This window comes from Haemorhous mexicanus, chromosome 17, assembly GCF_027477595.1.
Source record: "Haemorhous mexicanus isolate bHaeMex1 chromosome 17, bHaeMex1.pri, whole genome shotgun sequence".
Classification (NCBI taxonomy): Eukaryota; Metazoa; Chordata; class Aves; order Passeriformes; family Fringillidae; genus Haemorhous; species Haemorhous mexicanus.
In genome coordinates, this window is record NC_082357.1 from 14,343,208 (window position 1) to 14,362,590 (window position 19,383).

Consider the following 19,383-nt stretch of genomic DNA (forward strand, 5'->3'; position numbering starts at 1 on the left):
AAATAACAAACCATATGCAAACACCACCATCATTAACAGCTGCAGCACTGAGGACAGTTTTGTTCAGGAAAGGCTGGAGGATGTTAATCATGTGTTCTTAAAAGAAAAATGTAGAGATTATCTAATTCATCCTGGAAGCAGCACTCCATAGATGCTCCTCATCAAGAAGCCAGCATTTGGGAATTGGTGTGAACCTGCTGTCAATATCCTGAGATATTTAGTGGTCACTAACACAGTCCAAAATTTTGGGCATGGACAGTAGTTTTCTCCACAATATTTTCTCTCAGTTACTGACTGTGAAACCAACACTTTCAAACAAAGGGATATGGTATTGGTGCAGTGCTGAAAGAGGTGAAGAACCTTCAGTCAAACCCAGTGATCCAATCACACAATCTTTGGTTCGATTTAATGTAAATCACCTAAGAGTTTCATAAAACCTTTCACCCAAAGGTTTCAAATATTATTTGTAGAAGGGGAATCAAGAACATCACCAGGCTGATTTCACAGAGAACTATAACTAAGCAGAAATAGAAGTAGTAGTACAAGTTCTGCCATGAACAACAACCTGCACCCTCCCCACCAGTCTTCCCTCTGATTAATACATCCCTCCCTTGTGCCAGCTGGTTCTCAATTGCAGATTGCCACATTGCAGGAGAGTGGGAATGCCTTCTAATCCCCCTGTAAGCCAAATACCCACACCTTTTGGAGGCCATATGGCAACATTAATAGGTAGAGGAGAGCATGATCTAGATCAGGCACTCACCAAGCCCTGCAAGCTGTGAAGAAAGTGAAGATGGAGGTGCTGAGTTTCCAACCATTGGGCTCACCACAGCTGGAGAGCCAGGACCCAAATCTATTAAATTATCTTCTGTCACCTCATTCAGTACCTGTCAGGACACAAGAAACACAGAAGTTACACATGCTAGAAATTTCTTCTTGCAGTTCAACATTAAACATCACAATTTTCCCCATTAGGTATAAACTGTTTTCAGAAACAAAACTTCTTTGCTGTGACTGAAGTGTCAATACAGAGTCTTTGCTGAAGTTTGCATCACACTGCAGAAGTGGTAAAACACAGTAAACAGAGGAAATAGTTATGAATGCAGAATAGAAAACATAATAGAAGTACAGATTCATCATGAACTCAGACCTTGAACACTATAAAACAACTACAAAAGAGCTTTCATTTAAAATATAATTAGGACTCTTCAGGTTGGAAAGGGGCTGCTTAAACAGGAAATAAGAGTGGTTCTTAAAATTATGAATGGCAGGAAGAAAATTAACCTGAACAGTGGTATTGTAAGACACAGTGAAGAAAAATTAGGTGAAGCAAACAAAAATCACTAAGTGACTTGATCAAATGTAAACAAAACATTTGTTATGTATAAATGCAAAATAAATATGTAAAAATGTACAGTGAAACTGTGGAACTTACTGCTTAAGGACATTGTGAACTCCTAAAGTCTACACAGACTCAAAAGCAATCAAAAAAGTTAACAGAGGAATGAAAATCCATCAAGGATTGTAAACACAGAGATGTTTTACTGTGAAGTGACTTCCTGAGCTAAAAGTTGTCCCTTGGGATTTGCCACATTCTTACTCTTCCTGGCATCCACCATTAACCAGTACAGGCAGGACACAGGGCTGGGCAGGTAAAAGGTGTGATACTACTGATAGTACTGCAGCTGGTATGAGAGAACCAGAGGAGTGAGGTGGGATACTACTGATAGTACTGCAGCTGGTATGAGAGAACCAGAGGAGTGAGGTGTGATACTACTGATAGTACTGCAGCTGGTATGAGAGAACCAGAGGAGTGAGGTGGGATACTACTGATAGTACTGCAGCTGGTATGAGAGAACCAGAGGAGTGAGGTGGGATACTACTGATAGTACTGCAGCTGGTATGAGAGAACCAGAGGAGTGAGGTGGGATACTACTGATAGTACTGCAGCTGGTATGAGAGAACCAGAGGAGTGAGGTGGGATACTACTGATAGTACTGCAGCTGGTATGAGAGAACCAGAGGAGTGAGGTGGGATACTACTGATAGTACTGCAGCTGGTATGAGAGAACCAGAGGAGTGAGGTGGGATACTACTGATAGTACTGCAGCTGGTATGAGAGAACCAGAGGAGTGAGGTGGGATACTACTGATAGTACTGCAGCTGGTATGAGAGAACCAGAGGAGTGAGGTACTTACTCCATTGCTGGCGTTCTGTGTTGAGCGTCCCGATCTGTATCGTTCAAATCTGTTCAGGAAAAAAAAAACCCAACATGGATTTTCAAATGTTTATAACCAAGCCATGACATGTTTGCCCCTGAACTTAGTTTTCTCTGGCTCCAAAGGAAGTCTGAAAGCTTTAATTCCAAGCCAGGACAAAGGCAGGATTGCTGACAAGTTGCACTCTTGGCAAAGGTGGATTTTAAGTTGACTAATTTGATCTTGCAGCACAAACATGCTTGAAAAGCACTGCAGGATTTGTCTTTTGGTTTGGAGGGGTTTTTTAATCATTAAGTGCTTTGTGACAGACTGTTGTGTGAGCCAAGGGACAGGGGGAACTGCAGCAAGATTGATGCTCACAGCTCAACAAAGCAAGCACTGCAGCTCGTCTTACTCCCACTTACCAGCTCCCTCTTGCTGCAATAATGTAAATGAGGAGCCATATGTGTGTGGCACAGCCCAAGCCAGGCACACGTGGCACAAGGGACAATGGGCAGCAGATTCACTGCTTAAAACATCCTCAGACAACTCAAAGATGGTCACAGCCTATGCTCAAATAGGTTGGTACTTTCCAACAAGGAAAAGTAATGATGTTGGATAAAACCTTCTTAGTTCTAAGGAGATGTTGGGTTAGTCAAGCTCTGATCTCTTCTTCACTCCGTGCATATGAGGCCAAACATAAACCCAGCTTTTATGAAAGTCTTCAAGGCCAGGCTGGATGGAGCTTTGAGCAACCTGGTCTAGTAGAAGGTGTCCTCACCCCTGGCAGGGGGTGGGATTAGATGAGTTTTGAGGTCCCTTCCAACCCAAACCATTCTGTGATTCTATGAACCTGCTCCCACAGCCAGCCTGAGGCCAGTCTGATCTCCTTCCTCACCATGGAAAAGCACCATGATTTCTTGGAGGTTTGAATTTTTCAAAGTAGCTTCAGAAGCAGTCTCTCTTTCCAGCAAAAAGCCCATAATATTCATATAATCCTACGGGTTTTCTCCCAGATGGACAAAATACAACAGGGAATGTCAAGCAAACTAAAATGTTTTCTTAATGTAACAGAGGAAAACGCAGACTTAAAAGGCAGCAAAACCAAATTCAGGCCCAAATTTCAATTTTAGGAAACTGTGGGTGTTTGCTATTACTGGAAATCCAACTCCCTTTGCTGGAAACCTAAGACACCTCCCACCTCATTTCTCACCAAAAGGCTTCTGTTCATTTACATCCCAAGGCTTCACAGCAAAGGCCAGAGCTCCTGCTTGAGTCACTGACAGAGCTTGGTCCCCGTGCTAGAAATGAGCATGATGGATGTGGAGCTTTTGGAATAACAGAGGAGGAACTGGAATTTATTGAATGCTCAGACCAGTGCAGCCATTCCACCACAAATGGCTTGCTAACAGCACTCAGCTTCCCTTTCATGAATAATGACTACAAACGCATCAGCCACAGTCAGCAAAGTCGCAGATGGGGGAAATAGAAAATACATTAAGGGTGACCAGACTAAACCTCAGTGATAGTTACACTCTGCCACTTGTAGAACCCTGCTTGTGCATGAAACACACACCATTTCACACAAAAAGCCAGCGTTTGTTTCAAAGTTTGCCCCATCTCCTCTGAACGACGAAATCAAAGGCAAAATCGAGGGCACCGAGTCGTCTTTGCAGCCTTTGCCGTGACAGCACAAATTCACAGATCTAGAGTCTAATTTATTTTTAAAGGCTTGAGAAACAAAGCCCTGTGCTAAGAGCAAGGAACAAAGGGTACTCTTTGGTGCCTCGCTCCCCAGGCCTGTCATTAGGGGGAAGATTAAACTTTCCCAAGACTGCGGCATCACGTGTCACCCCCTGCAGCAGATGTGCCTGACAGCGCCTTTGTCTGACATGTCGAAAGTCCTGTGCCCCAAGTCCTGTCCCTGGGGATGATTCCTGCAGACCAGCTCTTCGAAACATTAGCTCTGCACAAGACAGGCTTTTTTTGTTTTTCAAGATTTTAAGTGTTACTTAAAAACAAACCCTTTGCATGTTCGATGCTCCCGCCCACCTCAGGCAGCTTTCCTTGCACCAGCACTGGGACTGGAGAGCTCAGAGATCAGAGGGCAGAGAGAGCTCATGGGAGCCTCCCTAAGCTAGGAAGCATCACAGAGAATTTTGCAGAGCCTGGGCTAGCAGGGGAACTAGTGACTGTGGCTGTGCTATTTTTGGTCCCAAGTCCCTACACCTGCACAGCCCTGCACAACAGGGACTCGCAGACTCAAGAGTTTTCACAAGGTTGCCTTGCATTTTATAGATATGCCCTACAAAAATTCAATGCATAATACAAAAAAAAAAAACCCCGTAGTATGAAAAGAATCAACTGAAACAGGAATGTTACCATAAAAGGCCATAAAAACACTGTGTAAATGGTTCCTGCGGTTTGGTTCTCTGTGTCATGTTAGACCCTTGGCCCAGAAGGCCCAATTTCACCAACTGACCTATTTTATTCTTCTGTGAAAACCCTGAATGAATGTAAATGGTTGCTGGGAGAGATGCCCCACCTTTCATATCGGAGGAAGACGTTATTTAAATCATCGTTCACGTGCAGCAGCTCCTCTGTGACTTCTTCATTGGACACTCGTGAGATAAGCTCCACAATTCTCTGCTGCATGGCTCTGCAGGTTCGGTTCAGCTCCTAGGAGGAATGCATTGTGCACACACAGTCTGATAAGCAACAAGCAATAAGTAGATTTAGTTGAGCTCTGTTCACAGCCAAACATATCCCCCAGCTGAGAAACACTAAGACAAGTTTATCTTTGCATGATTAAATGTCACCCAAAAGCACATCTAATCAAACGCCCTTCAAACAACGATGGCATAAAACCTTGAGAGCCTATTCACAATTCAACTTCCTGATTCTTCTGTAACTCTGAGCACTTCAGAAAATAAATATCTGTATTTTAGTCATCTGTTTTAAGAATAAAACATGTTAATACAACACCTTCCCAGAAAAGAGCTTTCAAGGAAAATTCAATCTGCTCTTTCTGGCAGTATCATCCTTAAAAACTAAATGATGTGTAAGGTGGAACATGTGAGGGAAAAATGGCTCATCAGGGCTACCACAAATACTAAGTGTGTGCTAGGATGAGAACTTACCAGCTTCAGAGAACATGAGGGTAAAGACAAACCAAGGAGCAGGAGCATGAAAAGGTGAGTGTTCCACACACCCTCCAGTACTGAGACACACAGAAATGTTCCCTTCCACTGAGCAAGTGCACAGCCAAGAGACTGCACAAAGACAATGGGGAGCTTTGGAATGCAGAGGGAGGACATTCATTTTAAATGCCTTTCATCAAGAAATCTAGATTTCAGTTTGCCTAGACCAGTTCTCCTGATTCCAGGACATCTCTTCCACCACCAAATACTTAGTGGAATTCTGTAGTCCTGAAAGGCCTCAAGACCAAAGGTCAAACTGGTCTGCTGAGGAGAACAGCAAGAAGAAACATGACGTATGGCAGGGTGCCTCTGATCAGGTCAATGGTTTTACTTCAATGAGCACTGACACATTCCAGCTAAAGCATGTCCCTCTGTCATCTTCTACTCCTCCCAGCTCCACTTCACAGCAAAAATTCAGCACTAAACAAGGATGACTTGTTGGTACACAACCTTCAGGATGAAAGCAAAAATGTGTTTGTTTTCCTTGCATGGTCTGACATCCTAAGCTCTGGATAAATTTCACCTAGTGCAATCCAGCTGCCTTAACAGCTTGAGGAATGTGCTCTCCAATGTCAGTTTTGATCCCATCACTTTCGAAGCAGATTGTGACATTTCAGAGGTTTGTTTGCTGCCTTTCCGAGAGGGCTGACAGTACCTATCTATTCTGCTCAGAGCTGGCTCTCTCACAGGCTGTTTACATTTGATTGTTGGAGAAAATGTCAGGAATTATTTAAGGAGGAGGGCTATATAAACCTCAAAGCAAGGAGTCCTTGCATGCAGCACCCAGCTCACAGCTCTCAAAAGGCTAACCATCCTTTGTGATCAAAACCGGGTTCTCCCCAGCTCTGTGATTCAGATTTAGGCTGCATCAGTCACAGAAGGGAACCAGCTGGAATAAAGAATCGTTTCTGTCACTCCATTTTATTATCAAGTTCTTTCACCTTAGAGCTTGCTCTAAGGTTACACTGTCAAGATGCTGGTGGTTGTTTCTCAGTGTAAGCAAACTGTTCGATTTCAGCCTGTCATGGTTTCCTGGAAGCTGCTTTTGTTTTGAGCAGTTCGACCCAAACGGGCAGTGACTGAAAGGCTCTTTATTGCAGAGCCTCTCATCAGCTGCCATGATGGCTCTGAGACAAACACACAATGCCACTGCATGGGAGAGACCAGTTTTTGGATGGATTTCAAACTCTGATGTATCACAGAGAGCAATTCCCTGCCTTCCTCCGAACGGATTGCTGTGGGAGCCAATCCTCCCTGCTGAAGGATCAGAACAGAAGGCTTTTCTGAAGCTGTGGAAAGGCAAATCCCACTTAAGGGCAGCAGCTGGAATGTCAGATTGCAGTGCTCCTCATCTGTGGGACTCTGTGACTTTCCTCAGCCCAAAGGCCACCCCATGACCACTAGCCTTGGGAAATGGGTGTGAAGCCTGAGACACAAGCTCAGTTTATACTGTTTTCCTTCTTGAGATGCACAGTGCTGCAATGGATTGCAGAGAAATCCCTCCTGATTACCCAGTCTAGCTCTCTGGACACCACGGAACTTCACCTGAGCACCTGCCCTAAGACACCACACCTTCAGAAAAACATTTCTGGAAAGACAATCAGTTCATAGACAGGATTTCAAGTGGCAGAGGATCCACAGACCTTTAGCATTCTTTAGTCCAGATGGAAATATGGAGTGCTTTTTCCTGCATGGTGACTGGGAATGTTTTGACACTGTACAGGTGGTGATGAGGAGTGTAAAAGATGCAGGAATGCTCGGGGCTTACAGAACCTGTAGCAATTCTAAGCTGCTCAGTGGTAAAGGACACCTGATATTCAACATTGGGAAAAATTTCTAGCTATGCAAAGAGGAAAGCATTGGAACAACTTTCAAGGGAAATCAGGAAATCCTTGTCACTGAAAGCTTTAACAAATGAAGAAAATCAAATGATGGCACTTGCCAGGGTCAGGCACAGCCCAGATCCCTTATGAATCCAAGCATGGGCTGTGAAGTGAGCTACAACAAAACACACCCCCCCAGAGAAACACAAGCACAGAAAAGATCAGAATCATAGTTTCTAGGAAACTTACCTGGAGTAACTCAAGGTCTGAGGAATCCTCTTGTCCAGGTACCATTTCTGTCAGCATTTCAGACATCACTTTTGTATTCCCACGAACAATGTCCAGCTCACTGCGCAGCCGGGCAATCTAAATTGGGGTAACAAGACAGCAAAACACTGCATAATATTTTAGTTGAAGCAGTTCATTTTCAAGAACTGACTTTGAGATATCTCTGGTTCTGTCTGACTTGATATCTCAGGCTCCAGACATTCTAGCAGGAAAAAACGAAAAGAGATAAAAAGTTTACCCAGGAGAAAAGGAAGAGAAAAGGAGAAGAATTATCATCACAAACCCAGATGTGCTGTGTCTGTATGGAAGGGAAGCAATTGCAAACAGCACCTAAAGCCAGATCTTGGCTATGGTGCCTCATTCCAGTGTGGGGAAAGATGTACATATTTTAAGTAGAATCTTTGGCTCTGAAGTTATCATTTTGCAGGGAGAAAAGAAAATCCTCTATTAGGGCATTTGCAAGGGCTTGACTTCCTGCATCTGCAAGACATTCTGTGCCTTGAAAGGAGAGGGACTAATGGGAATAACTGCTAAAATACTGCTGAGAGGGCTGGACCAGCAGATTGTGCTGCCATTACCGGGCCACAGAGACACATGCACAGCCCAGATTTTACAATATAACAGGAAGAATGATTACTAAGTACAGCCAGACCTAGGAGACAAAGTCTAAAGGGTTAAAAAAAGTTCCTCTGCAAAATAATTTCTAATTTGATTTGCTGAAAGAGTCCCACTCAAAAGAATCAACATGCCAATACCTGTTCAGAGTTAGCAGTGATGGGACCAGTCACGTTCAAGGCTGGGGCCTGAGGAGCAGAATAGGCCGTTGGAGAGGATGAAGAGTAAGAACTGCTGCTCATCCTTTGCTGAGACTGGGAATTGTGCATATTTGCTGCAGGATCAACTTCAGGAACACTCTGCCACATCAGAAAGACAGGAGTTCAAAACCTGAGCTGGAACAGCACTTGCTTTGTCAGCAACCTCAGGCCAAACAGGCTCAAATATAGAACATAATTGCACCTTGTGGGAAAGGTCAGTGCAGCTACTAGAAAAGACTGGCAGCTCCAAAAATCTTCCATGCCCATCTCTTTTCACCCAACCCACAAGCATTTAAGTCCATTTAGTTTTACAAGAAAAGCGAGAAGCAAAATAAAAAGAGCCAAAGAGAAATAATTATAAATTCTTTTAAACTAGGAATTAAGTTGCAGGCTTCCAAAAAATGATGTGATACATAGATACTGAATTTAATTAACCTTGACACAAGAATTGTAATCTCTCAGTCCTTGATCACTTGCATTTGCTGCTTCAAAGATTCATTAACTTCAGTTTTCAGAGTGAATAATCAGAACACCTGTGATCATTAAGTTACTTCCAAGCAGCAGTTCTGTCGACTTTCCAGACCTAACTTTCCAGAGGTGTAAAGTTCTCACATTACTGTGGGATCAGAGAGATTCAGACTCTGTACATCCCTAATAGACAGGCAGACCTTGGCTCAGGGTTATCACCAACAGAAGCAGCCACACTTTTGAGCAAAAGAAGTAAATCGCAATCATAAATCCTACTGGGCTCTCTTTGAACAAATTAGTTGCATTTGTTTGGTGGTTTTATGGTGCAAGATTAAATGTAACAATTTACAACTTCTCAGATTGATGATTGACTCAAGGGAGGAGATAGCTTATCAGTCTGTATTATTTCCCTCTTACATGCCCTTTCACTATTTCTCTCTCCTTCCAGGAGAGAGAAAATGGGCCAAATTTAGAGAAACAGGAGTGGAAAAACGAGTAGTTATCCAACTATTTAGACATCCTGGGAAAATACCCCTGGAATTGCAAGGCTGCAGCTTACCCTCTGTGGTGTGTGTATTGGAGACAGAGCATCAAGATCTGCCATGGGGAACTCGATGCCTTTCCTCTTGAGCTCTTCATAAATATGCACTACTCCAGTTAAATCGGGGCTACTTCGGAAGGCATCAGCCCAAGCCTGGAAAACACGAGGGATTATCCATAAACCTTCCAAATGAGGCTCCAGCCCCACCCTGACCTCAGATACAGACTGTAAAAGCTTTCATAGATTTCAGCTTCAAAGGAAAACTGGAATCATCAGACCTGGTCTAAAAGATCCTGCAAATATTAAGACAGTCACCCATACATTTCATTCAGATATAAAACAGACAGGAACCCAGTGCAGAGCAGCTGTGAGTAGCTCCTGACATCATCAAAATCCGTGAACATACATGAAAGTCTCTTCCCATCTCCTTTCCTCAGCAGTTATTGATGCTGATCTTTGCTGGCATATTGTACAGCAAATGACCCACCAGAAAAGGTCTGTGTGAAAGATTCAACAGATCTAACCAAAATTCACAAAGCTGTACAATCATCATAAGTAATCTCCATTCACTTTGTGAAACATCCTCATTTGTTGCCAAAGGAAAAACACAGCCATCAAGTTGTCTTCAGTATTTTATTTGGACCAGACCTAGATTAAAAAAAAAGTCCTTTCTGAGGTTCTTGTCCTGTGAAAGAGACAGTCCCCTGAGGAGCAGAACTGACGCCTGGGTTCCAACAGAGCATATCCAACACTCAAGACACCCCAGTGTGGCACAAAGGATGAGTTTAAAAGAGAGAAATTCCCACAGCCAGAACATTCATAATATCTCTCCTGCATGAATTCTCGGGTGCCTAAAAAGACTTCAATTCACATTTGAGCTTTTCTTTCAGTGGGAGTACTAAGTGCTTCTCTTGGCTAGCCAGCCTCCTGCACTCACGAAGCTGCTGGGAGCACAGTATGCTAAAAGCCTCAACCCCTTTCACTTGTGTTGGAAATGAACCAAATATTAAAAAGATAGAGGAAGGGAAAACTGAAATATTACGACTCAATTAAAAAATGAAGCATTCCACAAACCCCCACATGTGTGGAGAAGGGTATCAGCGAGCTGGATCCAGAACTACTGCGAGACACACGTGGGCTCGGAACTTAATTCATTTAGTCATCACTTTTACACTATTCTTTGACTATTTTTACTTTAAAAGCTCTTTGAACCATTCTTTATATTTGAGAGGACAGAAAGCCAAGATAGCAAAGTAAGATAAAAAATAATATTAATTTTTAACTTGCATTCCTATCCTGTTCAATTCTAAGAGAGCATTTCCTACCATCTGTGCCCAGGAGACAATCCATTATCAGGTGCAAGCAGACAATCCTGGGTTTGCTTCTCAGCTTTGTTAAGAGGAAGTTAACTGCATCAAGTGTTCTGATGCAGTGCAAGTCCAAACAGCCCTGCCTGAGCCAGAGAAAACAGCTCTGACAGCACACAGCCATGGTTTCCTTGGAACTGACCTTCCAAAACATCCCCAATTCTGATGGAGGTTTTGACTGCACAAGTAACTCCACCTTTGCCATCCCACTGCCTTTTCAATTTACATCAGAAGCCATCTGAATGATGCTTCTACATAATGGTGTTCACCACTTCAACTCTCTTTGCAAGCAAAAGTGAAAAGTGTTAGGCAAGGGATGTTCTATTTAATAATCATCACTCAAAAGAAACTTAGAGGCAAAAATATGCTGCATTCTGTCCCCAGTTTTTAGTGAAGTTTGTTTGTCCAGGAGGGTGTACTAAGGTATCCCCTCTTTCACTGGCTTCCTGTGGATTTTGCAAAATGATCTCATTTCATCTGCACTCCACTTTTTAAAAATATTCTCTCTTCTGCAATTCTCTTCCCTGAAGAAAGGAGACACTTCCATTTGTATTCTTCTTCACCTGAGCTGGGAGCATTATCTACATTAGTGTGTCTCAGAGGTCAGGAGCAGGACAGGCACTATTGTCCTAAGTGCTGTCTACACACATTGTAAGACAATCCCTGTCCTAGACAGCTTACAACCCAACCAGGCAGCTGCAATATTAGCTCTGCTTTATGGATAAGGAGCTACACTAGAGCTTAGGAAACCTGCCCATTGTCCAAACACGTGTAGGACACAGGGGAAATTGAAATCAGAGCTTCTAAGACTTTGGGCCAGACTATCAAATGTAGATACTTCAGCATAAATCCCACTTGTCCCAAACAGGTCATTTAAATACCATTATAAATCAGCCCCCTAAACTGGGGACCATGCCAGTGTTTGGACACTGGGTGACAGGCCAGCTCTTACCAGGGGCACACAAGAAATATTTCCAAAGCCTCCAAGCAAGGTGAAGAAGGAAGGATAAGCACTGTGTAACATATGCTAATTCATGTACCCTGGGAAATAGGTTGAGAAAGTGAGACACAAGATGCTCAACATCTCAAAACAAGTCTCTAGATAAGAAACTGGATGGCAGCTTTATCTACCCTTTCTATGGAAAGGCCCATGAATTTCCCAGCTGTGTGCCTGAAGATGTGTGCTGTTTGTACAGTTCTCTTCCATGCTTCCAAGTCTGGGCTATTAATCCTCTCATTTCTGTTCTTATTAATTCCCCAATAAAAAACACTGGATATAGAAAGGGATAAATACAATGTTGGTGGGGCAGAGCTGAGATCAGCCCTCTGGGACAGGGTTAACTCTGTTAGGGAGCTCTACAGAGCACAGCCCAAGCTGAGTGAAGCTGTCATGGGGTATTTTGGGGGTGTGTGTCCACAGGGCACCTGGGATGAGTGACTGCCATCACTCTTCCAAACTTGTCAGGTAATCTGGAAAACAAAGTCTCCTGCCACCTCCAGCTAAAGAGACACGTACAGAACCCACCCACAGGCAACCTTCATCATTTTCAGGCTTTTTGTATCAAAAGGCATTTAGTACCCAGAGTGAGGCTTTTAGCTCTACTGCACTAAGTCTCCTCAGATAAAGCTCTGTTTAATACACTGAGGCAATGACTGTGGCTTTCTGAATATATTACAAACACTCCCATCTTAGCTGCATTCACCACTGGGAATCCATTTAAACCCAGAGCCCAGCAAAACCAACATTCCCTAAAACAACATGGAAACACACCCAGTTTGTCTTTATGGGACAGTTTTTAACCTCATCTCCTGGTCACTGCATGCATCTGCTCTCCCACCAAGGGAGGCAGAAACCTGAGGGCTCAGTCAGATGCACAAGAATTGCTTTTAATAATTTCATTATTTTTGTCCTATTTTTTTAAAAAGCCACAAAATCATATACCAGAAATAAAGAGACCCCACAGACCCCAACTCAATGCCCATTAATTCCACCACCCTACCTATTTCCTGTTCGAAAATCACTTATTTACATTGTCATGCTCTAAGGATGCCCTATCCCTGTATCCAAATAATAAAGCAGCAGAAAGCCAAGTGCATGCTTTGCCATAATATCAGAAGTATATCTGGCAAATGATGCTGTGCATTTGTAAATACCTCCCCACAAGGAACACTGCAGCAGGTTTATATCATTTTAAATGTGCAGTGTCTTTTAGTCTCTGGTGTATGCAGTAGCCTGTGGAAGCTTAGTGATAAAGCTTCCTATAATTGTCAGATTTCCTCCAGGCAGGCACCAATGTTTCCTCATGTGTGGCTAATGGTTTGCGGAATTAACACGGCTGTTTATTGTTGTGCTGCACAGAAGGAGTAGTGGCAGACAGGCCCATGTCTGAACTTCCCACTGCAGGCAAGGATCTGACAGTGTGCTTTTACTGCACAATAGCCACAGAAAAGACACCAAAACCATTTTAATTCCTATATGGTCATTTACTTTTCTATAACCATCTTTGAAAGGAATGCAGAATGCTTTCAAATGGAGGGAAACAGCTCCATTTTCCAGTCAGGGAAACAGACACAGAAAGGCAAGTGTTCTGCAGCTGACACCAAAGGCACAATCCTCTGAAATTTCCTGGCCTCAGATGACAAGCTTATCACCGAGGCAAGTCTCGAGCTTCTAGATATGACTGTTAAATGGCAAAAGCATCCATTTACCTTTTATTAAATCCTCCTGTTTTAGCATGCTACCTCTCTAACTAGAATCCAGACAGATCTCCCTGGATAAAATATCTATGTGTGTATGTGTCTGCTTTTCCCCACCAATCTGGATATATTGTTTGAGTTTATATATAAAAACTTGCCACATTTTTAACGATGATAGCGTGTTTAGTGATGCGTAGCATCAAAGCAGACAGTCCTTATTTCAGGCAGCAACATATGGAAGCAGAGACAAGCTGTGTACCTGAATCAGTGCTAGGACTTTATCCTGTACTATAGTGGGGGGGTTGTTCTTGGGTGAGATGATTTTCACCAGAACTCCATCGATGAAGTCACGGTTTGCCACCAAGACATGGAAGCGATGGCCACAGTTCTTCACACAGGTCTCCAACACCTACACACACAAAAAAACCCAACATTCATTGTTGGAGCAAAGCTTGATCACACACACAGCACCTGATTTTTTAATTTATTTTAGATTTTTTGATGGGAGGGTGAGAAGATAGAGGGGAGATTATGCTTATACTCTTACTATTTCTCTTCTTCACCAGTTTTGCCAAAAAACTTCTCTACACACACATTCAGCTGTACCTCACCCACTGTTAACATATTGGGCGTTTTTGTGATCCACCTTTCCTGTTTTCAAGGTAAAGAAATAGAAAGTTTCTTTGTCTTCAAAGCAGAACTTTCCAGCCAGTGCAGCTGAAGAGCCAAGTACACAGCAGTACATCAGGAACAGGTAAGACAGAGGACATCCTGTCACAGTGAGATATTATCGTGCTGTGCCACTCCACCATTTTCTGTGTGCCTGGAACACAGCTGGACCCAGTTGCTCCGAGCTATAAGCCATGTTTTAGAGTTGGGAATTCAGGTGAATGATCTTCACTCATTCAAAACACTCCCCTGTGAATGCTCTGACAGGTTATACTTTGACACATTTTCCCCCTGCAACCTAGCTGGAGGCACCTTCCACTTGCCATTCAACTGCCATGGAAGAACAGCTGTTGATTTCTCTCTGAAGAACATGATTAGCATGGAGATAAATCCAACGCGTCACTTCTCCTTACAGCCATGCCTAATAACCACTGCGACTCTGTACTGAGGAATCTGTAATTACTCTCCTCCTCCAGCCACTTTCATCAGCCATGATGACACGGGCTCATTCCTGATGGATTTTGCTCTTTCCTGCACAATGGATAATCTCATGGTTTGGACTTTGGTAATCTGTCAAAATGACAATCCAGGATAGGAAATGGCAAGAAGACAGAAAGTACGGTCACGCCTCGTCAGGGAGATGCAACAAGAGCTCTGTGAAAGAATCATGCAGATCACCTCCCCACAGCAGGATAACTCCATCTAGTTACTGCCAGAGCCCAGCACCCCACTCAGGGGGGCTGCACTACCCAGGAAACTCCAGCTAAAGCCATCAGCAGGAAAGGTCACTGCTAAATTATCCCACACCTTAGCAGTGCTGTCTGAATGCACAGAATATAATTTACACTTTATTGAGTGAAATTAGATCAGCATAAATTAATGTGTTGTCTCCTACAGAGATTCATTCACAAGGGAAATTGTGCATCAGCTACTTATGAAGCTGAAAATATGGCAAGTTCATCATCCTCACTTGCAGATATGTCCACAGCTGTTGCCTTGGAGTGGAGGAATGGTTGGACACAGGGAAATGAGAGTGGAAAGGAAAACCTCAAAGAGTAACAGACCCATTTGAGCCACTTTAACTCTCCTCAGTCAGTACTTGGGATGAATAAGAGCCACGAAAAGAAGCAGAAATCAATTGAGTTGGAAAACTGCTATGCAAAGCTTCCAGCAGCTCTCCCCAAGGAAGTGAGGAGGCAATTGGAGAGAAGAAAAGGGCAGAGCAGTGGCTGTTAAAGGAAATAGTGTGTACATTCAAGAGAGTGCCAGGAAGAGGAAAATGACAAAAGGGCTCTGCCCTTTGAAGCATTCCAGCCTGCCCCCACTCACCGTCAGCGCCAGCATGACCTCTCTGTAATTTTTGTTTCCATTCAGCCTCTTCTTCAGTGCTCGAATGGCATCCTTGGGCCTGAAGGAGAAACACACCATTTTAACAGACAGCTCAGACAGGCTTTTCACATCCCATAAACTGTGGGAAAATGAATCCTTTGCCATTTCCAGCTGGACATAAGCATGTGGGTTAATTTCAGATCATCTGACTACAACCAAACCAGGGTTATGGAGAAATATGTGAGGAGACAAAGTACCACAGAAATCAAGACTGGAGGAATGCCCCAAGTCTTCAAAACTTCAGACTGTTGATTAGGCAGGGAAGACTGACAGCCACTCTGACAAGCTCAGGGAATAAGAGCAGTGATCAGTTCTCCTGCAGACTGCAAGCAGCAAAGCTTTCTGGTGCTGGAGGTGTGTCAGAAAAGCTGTCTACACAAATAGCTGAAACTAAAGGCATTGCAAAGAGATACACCTGCTGAAAAACAAAGGTGGCACCCTCTCCAAGAAGTTTTTCATGCCAGCCCTCCCATGCAGAGACTGACCACAGAAAGTATCACAGAATCATTTGGGTTGGAAAAGCCCTCTTAGATCACTGAGTGCAACCATTAACTCAGCAGTAAGCCCACCACTATACTACATCCCAAAATGCCACATCCACGTGCTTTTGGATCCTTCCAGGAATGGTGGTTCCACCACTTCCCTGAGCAGCCTAACCCAGTGCCTGACCACCCTTTCAGGGAGGAATTTTTTTCTAATTCATCTCCTAAATAAGTTGCCCTCCTGGCACAGCTTGTGGCTATTTCCTCTCATCCTGAATCCTCCAGGCACTGCATCATACAGTATTTTCTGAGAGCAGGTGAGGTCTAAGCAGCAGGAAAACCAAGCAACTGATCTGCAAACTGATTCAAACCATGAGCATCTGCCCCCAGCCTCACTGCACCTCCTCACATGCTGAGTACAACCAGAGGAAGATTGTGTTTAGGGACCTTTCCAAGTCTGCTGAAATGGCACATACCCTTCTTCTGTCTCGTTGATGATGTCACAGATCTCCATGTTAAGTGTCCAGTCTTCACTCTGCAAAGAGCCATCTGTGGCCTTTTCTGTAAAGTAAAGAAAAATAAATCTTTTCACATCTTCCTGATTAGGTCTATACCTCAATCCATCTTCAGTTACTCCAAGCTGAAACTATTCAGTAACAGACAGAAAAAAACAAATCCCTGCTGACAGTAAACAATGTCAATCCTTCCATCCTGGTTTTAGGGATCAGCATAGAGGTTTCCAGACAGAATCAATTATCCCTCCAGCCCACAGAGATGGGTTGTTCTTCAAAGACTCCTGAATTCCTGGGAGAGTAGGAAAATGTCAGCTAATTCCAATTTAAACTCTTTAGATGCTGCATTGCTGGCAAGTTATGAGCTAGGAAAATATCCCCCCAAACCAGCAGGACCTCCTCCCTGTTTCAGCAGATAATACCTCCCCATGAATTGAGGGAGGAAAAACAGCAACCTGGAGACAGAATTCAAGGAATTTCAGCATGAAAAGACCCACCAGCACATGAAAACATTTAGCACATAACAGTTCAGGTCATGATATCATGACATCTGTCCCATGCTATGTCCCTCTCCATGCTGGGGCTCTGTACACACCTCCCAAGCTCTGCCTTCCTCCCAAATCCTCCCCCACTATTTGTGTGGCAGGTTAAGTCACTCTGGCATCACTCAATTCCCAGGGAAGGATGACCTATAGCACTGTGACAATGGCAGATGCCAACTGCTGGCAGTTTAATTTATAGACGTCTGCAGGAGTAGCATAACCATAACTTGTAGTAATCAGTTGACAAGAACTATTTCCTCCTTGGGATTTCCTCCTAAATCAATATAGTTCTGTCTAGCAGTGCCTGGAACATCCCTGGAATTTTTCACACTCCTCACTTGCAGCATTCAAATCCTATCTGCTACCCACAGTCAGGAATGATGTCAAGTTGAACATAAAAGCCTGTCACTAGAAAGATCTAAAAAGGGGACCTTTGAGCCAAGCATGACCTTCTCTAAATTACTCTGGGTTTTTCTACAGATCCCTGGCATCCAATGCTGGAAGGCAAAGGGGGTAAGCAAACCCACATTTAAACATTCCAAAGCAGAAACAAAACCACTGGTACCATCTTCTCCAACTATCCTTCTGTCTACATCTAACCCCAATCTGTACCCCAGGACAGAGCAGATTTTGTTTGGAAAGACCAGGCTCCAAGGGCTTCACACATCTCTTTTTGTTTACCAACAGTGTTTTTTTTCCTATTAATATTTCTATCACTGTGACTGAGGATACAGATGCCCAGTGGCCATAATTATGGGACATTGTTTGGAGAAAGACTGTGCCTGGGTAATTCAAGTTTCAGTGACCTGTCTACACCAAAATCATGGTTAAAGCAGCTCCACCAAGAACAGCAATTATAGAACTTTGAGACAAACCAGACAGCTATGGAGAACCCCAGAAGGGAGAGCTGAACAGAAGGGAGAGGAAACCATGGAAAAGGAGATTATGGAACAGGAAAATATTTTTTACAGACCTCACTTCTTATTCTGAGAAGCAGCACTGCAGTGTACCCATTGGAGAGGGAATGGAGACTGAAAATCTCCCAGCTGGATCTTTTTCAGCCATCACCACCTCATGGTAAAGTTCACTTTGGTCAATGAAAATTCTTTATGCTTGAGAGATGCACAGCTTCCATAATGTCCAATAAAGACTACTGAATATTTTTAATTTACTGCACTTAATAGTGCAGGCAGAGCTGTTTAATGTTTTCTAGGATACAGGAGTTTATCGTTGCGCAAAGCTACTTGTAAGAATCTCTCCTGTTAGTTGCTTTGTGTTCTTACAGTCTACATCAGGTTTTATTGCTACAGAATGTGATCTGCCTTCACCTCCATATAGTCCTTATCAGTTAAGAAAACATTTTATTCAACATTAGAAAAAAACCCTTAACATTCAGAGATTGAGAAAAACCCAACATCACTACATGTGATCTGCCAGAGAAGGTGATCCCCAGAGCTGCAAAGGATTTACAAGCCAAATGCTCCAAATTAAGAGATTGTGCCTTAAACAGAGAGTGTTCCTTAAGCTGGGCACATCATTTGTTTCCTTAATCTTAAACTATATTAACAAATGTGTGTGCTCTTGACAGTATTTGGCATCAGGCAGCAACATGTTCAGTCTCTCTGGTCTGCTATAATCGCTTTTTATATTTGATTTTGGGGAATGCTGATCCTGCACAAAGTTGTGCTGGCATCCAATTCACTCACTGGTCTTGTAAAACCCATGGAGTTAGGGTTTATTTTGACAAAATGTGGATATGGCAGCACTCCATAGGTAAAAAATGTGATATTTTGAAGCTAGCCGAGTGAAGAGATGCTGCTGCAGCACTGTACAGAGGTTAGCACTAGAATGCTCATCTGTGGTCCCTGATAACCTTGGTCATACTCCCTTTTTGAGATACTCCAGGAAAAACAAAATCCCCTTTCTCCCAAAAAACTTGGTTACTACCTTTTTATTTTTGCATTTCTGCATACACAGCTGAGACTGTGTGGGTTTAAGACATAACAGTTGCCTTCTTGAGAAATAGTTCTTTTCCCCTTGGGTAATTTTTAATTCGAGTAAGAGGCAGAAGCTAATTTTAGTCTCTTCTTCAGCAACAGAGAGCACACGAGCACTTGTCATCTGGAGTTGTGTGTCCTTTATAGGGTGTGTGACCCAGATTTGCTGCTGCAGTGCTCTCTCAGCTGTACAAAGGAGTTCACTGGCTGCAGAGAAGGTTTGGGTGGGATTTGCCTGAAGAGCTGCATTGTGCTGCAACGAATTGAAAGCCTGCAGAGCTCTTCTAGAACCAAAACACATCAGGTTGTAATTCTGGATCTCTAGTGAAACAGCTCTGCCTGCACTCAGCTGCAGGAGAATCCCTACCCAATAGAGCCAAAATGCAGAAAATTAAA

The 19,383-nt window shown here is 43.3% G+C and overlaps 1 protein-coding gene across 3 annotated transcripts in view; it reads right to left on the reverse strand.

Annotated features, from left to right (window-relative positions):
• The window catches only part of TOM1L2 (target of myb1 like 2 membrane trafficking protein), a 57,053-nt gene that overhangs the window by 21,620 nt on the left and 16,050 nt on the right, over positions 1-19,383 (reverse strand). For all 3 annotated transcript variants that reach the window (XM_059862221.1, XM_059862220.1, XM_059862222.1), the window contains exons 2-10: positions 16,413-16,497; positions 15,395-15,473; positions 13,656-13,805; positions 9,351-9,485; positions 8,264-8,422; positions 7,470-7,586; positions 4,743-4,876; positions 2,198-2,246; positions 764-887 (exon numbers count right to left, since the gene is read on the reverse strand). In XM_059862221.1, coding sequence (XP_059718204.1) covers positions 764-887; positions 2,198-2,246; positions 4,743-4,876; positions 7,470-7,586; positions 8,264-8,422; positions 9,351-9,485; positions 13,656-13,805; positions 15,395-15,473; positions 16,413-16,497 — 1,032 coding nt within the window. The remainder of the gene's footprint in view (positions 1-763; positions 888-2,197; positions 2,247-4,742; positions 4,877-7,469; positions 7,587-8,263; positions 8,423-9,350; positions 9,486-13,655; positions 13,806-15,394; positions 15,474-16,412; positions 16,498-19,383) is intronic.